Source organism: Grampus griseus (genome assembly GCF_964374135.1).
Source record: "Grampus griseus genome assembly, chromosome: 4".
NCBI classification, from domain to species: Eukaryota; Metazoa; Chordata; class Mammalia; order Artiodactyla; family Delphinidae; genus Grampus; species Grampus griseus.
Genome location: NC_138997.1, coordinates 144,048,458 through 144,059,352, shown reverse-complemented (window position 1 = coordinate 144,059,352; position 10,895 = coordinate 144,048,458). Strand labels below are relative to the sequence as shown.

The following is a 10,895-nucleotide window of genomic DNA, read 5'->3' as shown; positions in this document are numbered from 1 at the left end:
CCGGACCGCGGGGGCCGTGGGGGGGCCGGGCGCCCCTCCCTCGGAGGCGGTGGCGATCGCGGTGCGGGGATGGGGTGAGAGGCGGGCGGAGGCTCCCCAGGCTTGAGGGGGCCAGGCAGGCGGATAGACCTAGGGCTATGGCTTATATTGGCGTTGGGGGGCTGCACTCTGCTCCCGACATCCCTTCAGGCGCCTCCGCGGAGGGCAGGACGGGGGTGGGCGAGGGGGCGGGGCTCCGGGCTCCTGTCCAGCTCCAGGGGCGTTACTTCTTGAATATGTCCTGCAGCGGCCCGGGCAGGTACTTGATGACCGTGTCCAGGATGCTCTCCTCCTCTGCCTCCGGCTCGTCCCCGCAGCCCGGCGGGATGGCCTTCTTGGGCCGCGTCAGGCTGCCCTCCGCGCTGGCCTCCATGGCGGCCTGGGCCTCGGCCTCGCGTTCCTCCTTCTTCTTGATGCCGTACTGCGGGGGACAGGGCGGGCGGGCTCAGGCGGGCAGGTCCCGGCCCCGGGTCCCAGCCCCGGGAGGGGCGCTCTCGGGACCCGGGCGGGCTAGACCCACCCTGCGCTGGCGGGATCGGCCGAGGGGCCTCTGGAGGCAGCACCTGCGGCTGAGAAAGGCGTGTGCGGGAGCGGACGACCACCAAGAGCCCCGGCAGGGGCGGTCCCCACCCCGGAGGCTGCCGGGAGGGGCGGGGGCGACGGCGGGAGCCTGGACGGGGGACCCCGCTGAGGGTGGAACCGCGGGAGAGGGAGCGGGGGAGGGGGACGACGAAAGTCGCGGTTCTCCGTGGGGGCGGGGCGCTGGCCGTGGCCCCGCCCCACCCTGGCCCCGCCCCCCGCGGTCCCGCCTTCCGGGGAAGCGGCCGCAGTCCTCAGCCCGCCTTGGGCTGCGGTCCCGGAGCGGAGGGAGCCGGGGCAGAACGCCTGCCCACAGCGGTGGAGAAGCCGGTGTTCTGTGGGTGGCGGGCCCCACGCAGCCCAGATCCTCGGTCCAGCGACATGTGGCCACACCCTCCTGCCTGGCCAAGTACCCCCGGATGCCACCAAGACCCCAGTCCCTGGGGGGTCACTGCATGCTCCGTGTCCGGCGGTCACTTCCAGGTGGATGTCCTGGAACCCCATCTAGGTGTGACCTCAGCAACACCCCTGGGCACTGCTGAGCGCCCCCAATTCTGGTTTCCTGCGTGTGTCTCTGCCCTGAGCCCTCTCCCACATCTCCTCTCATCAGTGGATTGAATGGTGTCCCCCCAAAATTCATGTCACCTGGAACCTCAGAATGTGACCTTATTTGGAAATAGGGTCTTTGCAGATATACTTAGGTAAGAATAGAGATGAGCTCTTCCTGGGCCCTAAATCCAAAGAGAGTTTCCCTATAAGAGAAAGAAAAGGATGCGCAGAGTAGAAGGTGAAAACGGAGAAAGGGTTCGGAACGACGTTGTCACAAGCCAAGGACACATGCATTGCCGGAAGCCCCCAGAAACCGGAAGAGAGAAGAATTCTCCCCCTCAGGTTTCAGAGGGAGCACAGCCCTGCTGACACCTTGATTTTGGGCTTCTAGCCTCCAGAACTGAGGAAGTAAGTTTCTAGGAGACGAACCCCTACTCCGCCAGGCCCATCAGCGTCCTCACCAGCCCTCCCGGATGAACAGAGCACTGATGCGCGTGCGCCTGCGGCCATGCGGCCATGAGACCAGGGAAACGCCTCCTGCCCTAGGGCTGCTGGGAACCTGGTGGGACCAAGCTGGCCTGGTGTGTTGGGGGGCAGGTCGCCCATCTGGGGGGCAGAGCTCAGGACCCTCCCAGGCTGGGGAGAGGGGTGCCCCTTGGCCAGGTCTGCGGTCCTGGCTCACACATTAGGGAATGTCTGGGAGCAGAAGCACTGATGAGGTAAAGAGGAAGCATTGGGGAGCACGTGTGGGTGTCAGCGATGGTGGATTATCCGTTACTGACAGACAGAACCCTCCTGGGGAGCACACAGTGCAGGACTGCTGGCCCTGGGGAGGATCCCCCATGCCCGGCCATCTCTCCTCACCAGCCCCTCCTGGAAGAAGCGGTGGGCTCTGCTTCTGGTGCTTGTGGCAGGTGTGGGGGTGTGTGTGGGGGAAGGGCACCCTGGCCCTCCAAGAAGACCCTTCCCTCTGTTTCCAGGTTGGGGGGTGGGGGCTGGCTGTGTCCCACTCCCCAGCTTACTGAGGGAAACCTCTGCACCCACCTCCTCCCTCGAGGCTGCGGATGGCTTCAGGCATGGCGGAGGCAAGGCCCACGTTCAGCAGAGTCTGAAGAGGGAGGCCATGCTCTCGGCCCACCGGTGACCAGAGCGCAGCCTGGGTCCCCTCAGCCAGAGGCGGCAGGGATGACGGGTCTGTCTACCCTTCTTCAGCAGGGGCTCCAGGCAGCCTGAAGGCCCCTGTGCACCGTGAACAAGAGCCAGGAGCGGGGAGAGGGTCTCCGTGCGGGGTGGGGGGCGTAGGGCACCAGGGTATATTCTGAGCAGCGGCACGCTACCCAGAGGGCCTCCGCACTGAGCACCGTCAGGTCAGCTCAGGATGGAGAGTGCGACAAGCCGACCAGACTGCAGCCACTCGGGTGGACTGGCCCTAGGAGCACAGCCCTCCTCCCGGGTCACCACACCTGCCGCGACCTCCTCACCACGGGGGGCTGTGGTGGCCAAAGCCCACACACACTCACAGCAAAGGTGCACATGCTCAGGGGAACACACGGTGCTGGCGGAACGGGCGGGTGACAGTGGCACACACGTAAGAGCGGGAACATGCGGTATGTGGTCGAGCAGAGGGGCGTCCCTGACTCGGGGTTGGGAAGGGACCTGTGTCAGGTCCTCCCCTCTAGGGTCCAGGAAGGAGACTCCAGGCCCCAACCCAGCTGCTCCAGAGGCTCATTCCGAGGCTAACGCCACTCTGGGCACACCTGAGGGCCACCTTACTCTCTGGGGTGCCGCCAGAGCCTGACTCTGATGTGGTCTGGCTGCGAGCCGGTTTGGACACCCCCCATCCTCCCCAGCCACTGAGACGGCAGGGCCCCACCACACACCCCGTGGCCGGGAGGGAGCCCAGGGCGGCCGGCACCCTGGGCAATGCCGTACTCCTTACCGGTGGGAATCCGTATGTGCCCACACCTGTTACTCTCAGCATAAACCTGGGATGTGGGGGCCGGACCGACTCGGACCCACCAGCTCGGCGCTGGCTTGAGGGTGGTTGTGGCTCGAGGCTGCGGAACGTGGGCAGCAGGAAGCACCAAACCTGGCAGTGCGTGCGCAAACCAGAAGGTGGGTATGCAAATCAGGAAGAGCGTATGCAAATGACGCAGGTGGGCCAGCCTCCCCTCCAACCTGGACCCGCGCAGCTCAGCGCCTGCCGGCGCCTGAGATGGTAAGTCCGGAATGCAGACGAGGTCGCCTGGGGAGCCGGGCGCCCGGACGACGCGTGACCCCGGCCTGGCCCCTCGGCCCCCATCTGATGGAGCCCCCGCCCCGACCCGATGGGGCCCTGTACGGCGCAGCTCGATGGGATCCCGTGCCATGCAGCTCTGTACCCTCTTCTCTGACCAGCCTTGAGGTCTGGGAGTGGGTAGGCAGACACGGCACCAGGAGCCCCGGGGCCAGCGAGGGCCACTGGGCGAGCCACACCTGAAGGCCAGGGTTCCCACCTGTGGGGAGCAGGAGGGCAGCAGAGAGCTGCCTAAGCACACCGGGTGGAGAAGGTCTCTGAGGACACGGGTGTCCCGCGGACTTCGCGGGGGCAGGGCCTGGGGGCGTGGGGAGGGGGAGGGGTCGGTGGGCAGGGGCGCCAGGCGCTGAGCTCCCGTCAGAGTCAGGACAGCCGGGGCTAGGGGTGTGCTCTGGCCTGCACCCTGCATCGCCAGGGGGCACCTGGGGCTCCTGGGGCTCCAGCATCCAGAATGTGGCAGGCCTGTCCTGAGCTGCCTCTGACCCACGAGTGGGGGCAGCTCACCATCGCCCTCTTCCCTGCACACTCCCAGGCCTGGCCCAGTGGCCACCGCCTTGGTTAGCTCTGCAGTCACCCAGGAAAGGCCCCCACCCGGCGGACTCAGCTCTGTGCTGGTCGGGGGGCCCCAGCAGGCGTCTGTGTGCTCCCCAACACACCCCACACCGTCCCTGCAGGCCGCCCTCCAGGAACGGGCCCTGGCGCACTAGTCCCGCCTAAACCCCCGACAGCAGGAGAGCTGCTCTGGCAGGGACGGTGAGGAAACCTGGGCCCAGCCAGTGCGCGGGGCGGGGGCCGGCTCTGACCCCTGCCCTGGCCACTGGACTCGGTGGACACCACCCCGGCCCCTGGGCGGCCCAGATCAGACCCCGGATGTGCGCAGGAAGCAGGCCCGGGCCCGGTGGGATGACGCCTGCCGCTGCGGCTGGTGGAGCCACGGCGGGTCTGGGGGTTGGCGGGGGCTATAGAAGCAGCCCGGGGCCCGTGCAGGCGGTTCAGAAGCGAAGGCGCTCACCCGCCCAACGCGGGCCCCAGATGGCGGGGTGCTCGTCTGGGGAAGCAGGACCCCTGCCCAGGGGACCCACGGGGCACAGGCTGGAGGGCCCTGGGGCTCTGCCAAGGGGTGCAGCCTTCCATGTGGCCGCCCCGGAAGCTGGGGTCCTGAGGACGGGGAGCACATGATCCATCGCCCGTCCCTGGCTGGGGGTGGGGGTGGGTGAGGGTCACCCTGCCCCCTGGCCTCACATGGAGCCGCAGGACCTCAGCTGCCCTCAGGGCGGGGCACATCCCCACTTCCACTGGGACTCACTCTGTGACCTTTAAGTCCCACTAGATGTCCCAGAGGACGAAGAGGACCCTGGAGCTGATGCCTATTCACTCACTCATCACTCACTCACACACTCATTCACTCACTCACACACTCACACACTCACACACTCATTCACTCACTGCTAGCTCAGCATCCCAGCGCAGGTGCAGGCCGGCAAAGCTCCCGTCCTCCCCGTGAGGGCAGGACAATGAACAGCTCACACGTAAAAAGCATGAGCGCCACAGGCGAAGGCAGGTGCAGAGCAAAATGAAACAGGCAAGGAGTGGGGGCGGGGGGAGGAGCCTCAGGGGGCTCCAGAGAGGAGCAGTCAGCCATGCAAAGGCCCTGGGGCAGTGGGAGCCCCGTTGGGGGCGGGGAGAGGTCACCGCACACGTAGGGCTGGGGCCCTGGGAGAAATGGGGGCCACTGGCGGGTGTGGAGAGAGGAGGGACAGAAGGGCCTTTCCTATTAAAGGCAAAACGAGCGGAGTGTGTTATGCACAGAAACCCACACTGTCAGCGCCTGCCCCCACCCCCACCCTGGCTGAGCCGTGGCCCCAACCTACATGCATACCTGAGCTCCTGGACAGCTCCCGAGGCTTGGGGCAGGGCTCACCGGGCAGCTGGCTCACAAGGGGGGAGGCTGGGGAAGCCGTGCCCACAGCGCCACACCCCCAGGGGGCTCCGACCTGGCCACACACTGGGACCTGTTTTGGGGGCTCGAGGGCTGGGATGAATAAGTTCACCCCCCAGGATTCCCCACTAGGTGTCCACCTGGGGCCAAGCCATGGCTGGCAGGCTGGCTGAACACAGATGGACAGTGGACAGACGGACCTCCCCATCCTTCCCCGCCATCTCTCGGTCTCTGTCCCACCCTCGGGGCTACCCCCCATTACTCCCGTCTCAGAAGATACTCTGCCTGGGCGGCTCTCACTCTGTCTCTGTCTCTCTGTTTCTGTCTGTATCTCTGTCTCTCTATCCTCTGACTCCCCCCAGCCCTGTCCTCCATTTCCCGATGGCTACGCTGATGTCCCCCAGCACAGCCCGAGTGGGGTCTGGCCGGCTCTGCTGTCTGATCCACTTCCTGGCTCTTCCGCAAACAGCTCAAAAAGCCTTGAGTCCTCAAGTCAGGACGGCAGCAGGGTTGGTCCTGGGGGTGGGGGGCTCACGAGCTGCCATCCCAGCAAAATCAACTCGAACTTTCTGCAGGTCCCAGGAAAGGTGCCCAGTGACCAGTGGGGGGAACATCACGGTGAGTGGCCCCCATCAATGTGGGGGACCCCTTGTGGGCTCAGAGACCTGCAGGCGCCCCGCCTGTGCCCCCACCTCAGCTTCTGCGTCAGGCTGAGGTGCTGAGACACCAAGTAGGTGGGAGGGCTCTGCGGTCTGAGCCGTCCCGCCCCGAAGCCCGGGCACCTTGGCTGGTCCCCCTAGGGCTGGGGACTGTGGAGATGCCCTCAGGAGGCCCCCACCGCCCCCACCTGGCCCCCTACCCACAGATTTCATGCCCAATGTCTGGGAGCGCTTCCCTCGGGCCCAGAGACGGGGGTGTCGGGGTGAGGGGCCAGGACAGAAGCAAGCGAAGCAGCATCCCCCAAACTGAGCTCCCCACCTGGGCCCCAGGACCCAGTGACTGGAACCGAGCGCCTTCGACGGAGGGGCCTGGCCTGTGCGGGGCCAAGGGCGGCGGGCGAGCCCCGAGATGGTGTGGACCTTGGGACGCCACGTGGCTCAGGGACGCCCTGGGCTCCTAGGGAGGGCTCCTGTCCTCCACCTGGCGCCCAGCCCAGCCCACTCCGGACAAGGCCAGAGCTGCTGCCCCACACTTGCCCTCTCCCGGCCTCTCCAGCCCTTCTGACCCAGGCGCTGGATGGGCAACTGAGGCTGGGCGGTGGACACGCCCCTGGGGCACAGCCCACCTGTGGCCTAGCTGCCGACTCAGCCTCATACACCCACCCCTGCTCTGGGCCTCGGTTTCCGCACCTGGAACGATGCTCTCACTGCCCTCACGCACAGGGGAAGGTCGCCCAGATGGTTCTGGAAAAGGTCGTGGCCTCCAGCTTGCAGCCAGCCCCCAACCAGACCTCACAGCTCGCAGGTCCGCTCCCCCAACTCCCTGCTTGAGGCCCACCCAGGGGTGGTGAGGTGCCTCCCCCGCCCATGACGACCCACCGACCCAGGGCCTGCCTGTGGGCCAGCCCCTGACTGCGCTGCGCTGCCCCCGCCTCCGGGCGGACCCCCGCCGGGTCCTCTGGGGCAGCCCCGGGGTCGGCAACAGGAAGAGCTGGGCTAGGGTTGACCCCGTGTGAGGAGCCCGGGAGCATGGGACCGGGTCCCTGCCATCAGGCCCAGGAAGGACTCGGGGCCGCGCAGAGTGAGCCCCGTCCCGGTGAGCCCGTGTGGCTGGCGTGCACCCTGGGGTGCGGTGACCCCGGCGGCCTGTGCCCCTCCCGCCGGACCACCCCAGGGTCTGCTCTAGAGCTGCAGAGGAGGGGGCGAGGGGGCCCCCGGCGGCAGCACCGCACCCCCCCGCGCGCGCACCTTGTCGCGGATGCCCTGGCGCATGACCTCGCGCTCGGCCTCCATCTTGGCATACTTGGCCTTGCGCTCCTCCTCCTCCTGCCGCAGCGCTTCCTGCCGCTCCTCCTCCTTCTTGGCGGCGTCAGGGTCCTTCTCCTCGTCGCCCCCGAGCATCTTGCCCATGTCCTTGGTGGCCCCTGGGCACAGGGAGGCGGCAGTCAGGCAGGGCCCGCCCTCTCCCTGCCTGGCTCCCGTCCAGCAGGGCGGCAGCCTCAGGCCTCTGGGCCGCGGCTGCGTGTGCGTGAGCTCCTGGGGTGGAGCGTGTGTGTCTGCCAGTGTCTGAGGGCAGCTGTGCGTGTGTGTGTGTGTGTGCGCGCGCGTGCGTCTTCTCCGGGCCCGAGTGCAGCAGAGGCTCAGCCTCCCCAACGTGGCAGCGTGGCTGAGTGCACGGCTGTGTGAGCTGAGGCGCCGGGGACAGGCGACAGGCGTCTGGCGGGCTCTCGGTCACTGTGCAGGGCTGCTGGCGGCTGCATGTGGCAGCCCCAAGGCCATAACTTCTCTGCCTCGCCAGCTGCACTTTCCTCGCGAGCTCCTGACTCACAGGCGACAACAAACACCTCCTCGGATGCCTCTCTGGCTCGGCCCCCGGGACAGAGATGCGTAATTACTGCCTCAGAGCGTGGTCCTGGCCCGCGGTGGCCCCAGCCCCACTGCACCCGGATGCACGGGCGTCATGGGGAGGGGAGCGCAGGGGTTAGCGCTGCGGGTCAGCCGACCTCAGCCCCTGCGGCCAGTCCCCCAGAAGCGCCCAGCACATACCCACACATGGCCAATAGGTGTGAGGCCAGCGCCCCGTCACCCCTGCACACCCCCTGGGAACCAGCCACGCTCCTGAGTGGACCCCGGGCCAGGTTGCTGCCCTGTGACCGCCGTCCTGTCCCCCGCCTCTCCAGCCACCGGTCTCTGCAGGTCCTGCCTCTGCCCTCTCATCCTGTGATGGTCCCTCCCAAGCGCGGCCCAAGGCTAGCTGAGTCTGCGCCTCGGGAACGAGCCGCGAGGTGGGTGTGTGGCTGCTGACGCCACCAGCCCTCTACGCCCATACCCAGGGGTGCCCCCTTCCCCGCCCTGGCTTCGAGGCCCGGCTCTGTCCTGCCCGCTTCTCTCGGAGTCTCCACTGCGCTGTCCTCAGCGCTGCGGGGACTCCTGTTCTGTTCTGAGGCTGCACAGGTCCGTGCAGCACGGAACCTGGAGAGACTCCCTGCCCTGAGACACCTGCACCAATGACGCATCTGCCCGTTCCTCGGGAGTGACACCCCTGCCCCGTGTGGGCAGAGGGAACCACTTGGTGGGAAGGGGGCAACTTCTGGTTGAGTGCTCTGGGCTGAAAACTAGACCTCCCCGTCGGGCCGGGCCACACCTGCACCACGTGGGCCTTCCTAGCTGCTGAAACTACTACAGCGTCGCAGGGTAGTTGCCACCACAGTCACTGCAGGGACGGGGAGCCCGCCTGGATGGGGCTCGGCCGATGGCACAGATACAGATGCTAACAGAAAACCAAGAGCCTCGCGTCAGTTTCCACCCACGTCTGCAGAATTCTGCAAAGGAGATTTCAAGCCAGTGGCTCAAGAAACTGGTCATGAGCAGGGCTGCTGATACACCGTCTCATCGCTCCCTGGATGAGGGGCTGGCATCTCCCCACCTCTGGGGCCGCCGTCCCCGGCGGGCTGTGGGGCAAGCAGGGACAAGCCCCAGTCCGCGAGCAGCTGCAACCTTCCCAGCCTCCCTGTCCGGCGGCCCAGCTTCTACACAAATCCCCCCTGAACAAGCTCGTTCACACTAAAGTGAGAGTGACCGATAGCTCCTTCTGCCCCCTGGAGAGTACTGGCATCTTAAGGCAGAGGTGGGTGAACCAGTCTCGTCTACATCTCTCTCCCAAGAGGGAAAGTGGGTGGAGGCTGGGGTGGGGGCTGGAGGGGCCTCCCTGCCTGGGTGGTCTGGGGCCCCAGACCTGCTCCTCCAACGTGCTGTGTGGCTCTGGGCCTAGTGGTCCAACAGGCGTTTACTGAGCACCCGCTGTGTGCTGAGCTCTGCACACCAGGAGCCCCACCCCAGACCAGGGGTCTGGCCCTGCCCCCACTGGAGCGCCGGGCTGACCCCCGGAGGCTGAGAGCTACCCCAGCACACGGAGGGGACTCTGGAGGCCGATGGTCTCTCCACGGCCAGGGCGGGGCACCAACGCTCACTCGACCGCGGTGTGGACGCCAGGCACCAAGATCGGCACCGACGCTGCGGGCCCTCCCCCGTGGCCCCGCCCTTCGCCCGACCCCGCCTCCGCACGCGGCCCCCGCACCGTCCCCACGCGGTGCCCAAGGCTGGACCGAGAGCCGCAGCCCAAGCCTCCCGAATCCCAGGCGGGGGTCCCGCAGCCGGCCGTGCCGGCCACGTAGAGGTGTGGGCACAGGGGCCGACCCCACCCCTGCCCTAGCTCTTCTCGGAGCCTCACCTTGCTGGTGACTAGTGGGGAGGGGGGCGCCGGGGCAGGGGCGGCGGGTCCCAGCCCTCCTTGACGGTCAAAGCCCCGGGGACGACCTCAGTGCAGGATGAGGTGGCGGCACCTCTCTAACCCTGGAGCAGGTCCCACACTTGGGTGCGTGTTACGCAGAAACCCAACAGCTAGGGAGAACTTTCTAGAACAGCGTTCGCGGGGTGCCCGCACAGGAGGAGATGGGGTCTGCCCACACACCGGCCTGTGGATGGTGGACAGGAGCTGGCCCGGGCCTGCCCTGGCCTCCGCCTGCCGCAGCTCTGCGCCGTCCCTCAGTCCACGGCCCCCAGGTTCTCCTCCCTCCCTGACGTAATACCCACCCCGACTCTGTAGGAGATGAAGATGCTAAGATTTCTCTGCAGGCCTGCTGGGGGGCGACGTGGAGTGAGGGGCTGCGATGTTCCTACCTCAGGGCCTTCGCACCTGCCGTTCTTCCTTGTGCTGAATTCCCGAACCTCCTCCTACTTGCTCCCAACCCAGGGTCTTTCTAGACAGGTTTTCCTGGGACTCCGTGTGTGCACTGGTGGCCCCTGTGGTCAAAACCCTTCTCAGCGTTCACCACCTTCGCTGCATCCGATTATGCTGCCTCATACGTGATGGAAACGATGTCTATTTAAACAGTACGTAAATTAAAGCTGATCCCTAAAACTTCATTTGGAAATAATTTTAGGTTTACAGAAGAGTCACGCAGGTAGTCCAAGGGCTCCTGAGCGCCAGTGGCCACCATCACCCCGTGTTGACCCTGGTACGTTCATCAAAGCGAAAATGACCTACACTCTGCCATCGGCCAAACCACAGGCCGTATTCAGACGCCGCCACCTTCTCCACTAATGTCCTTTTCTGTTCCAGGATCCAATCCAGGGCACCATGTTGCGTTTAGACTAAAGTCAACTTTTTAAAAGAGAAAACTACTTTTTAAACTTGAAATAAAACTATGGGAAAAATTATGAAATTTAATGAAAAACTAAAAAACACCTAAAGAAAGAAAGATAATTGTCAGGCTTACGGATGGGGAGACTCCGTAATGTAATGTCTGTTCTCCACAAACTGAGTCACAGATCT

General features: G+C 65.9%; 1 protein-coding gene across 1 annotated transcript in view; it reads right to left on the bottom strand.

Moving 5' to 3' along the window:
- Positions 1–262: 262 nt before the first annotated feature.
- Positions 263–10,895, bottom strand: part of CPLX1 (complexin 1) — a gene marked incomplete at both ends in the record, with an annotated part of 34,361 nt that continues 23,728 nt past the window's right edge. The window contains 2 exons of the mRNA XM_082653147.1: positions 263–460; positions 7,310–7,485. Coding sequence (XP_082509273.1) covers positions 263–460; positions 7,310–7,485 — 374 coding nt within the window. The remainder of the gene's footprint in view (positions 461–7,309; positions 7,486–10,895) is intronic.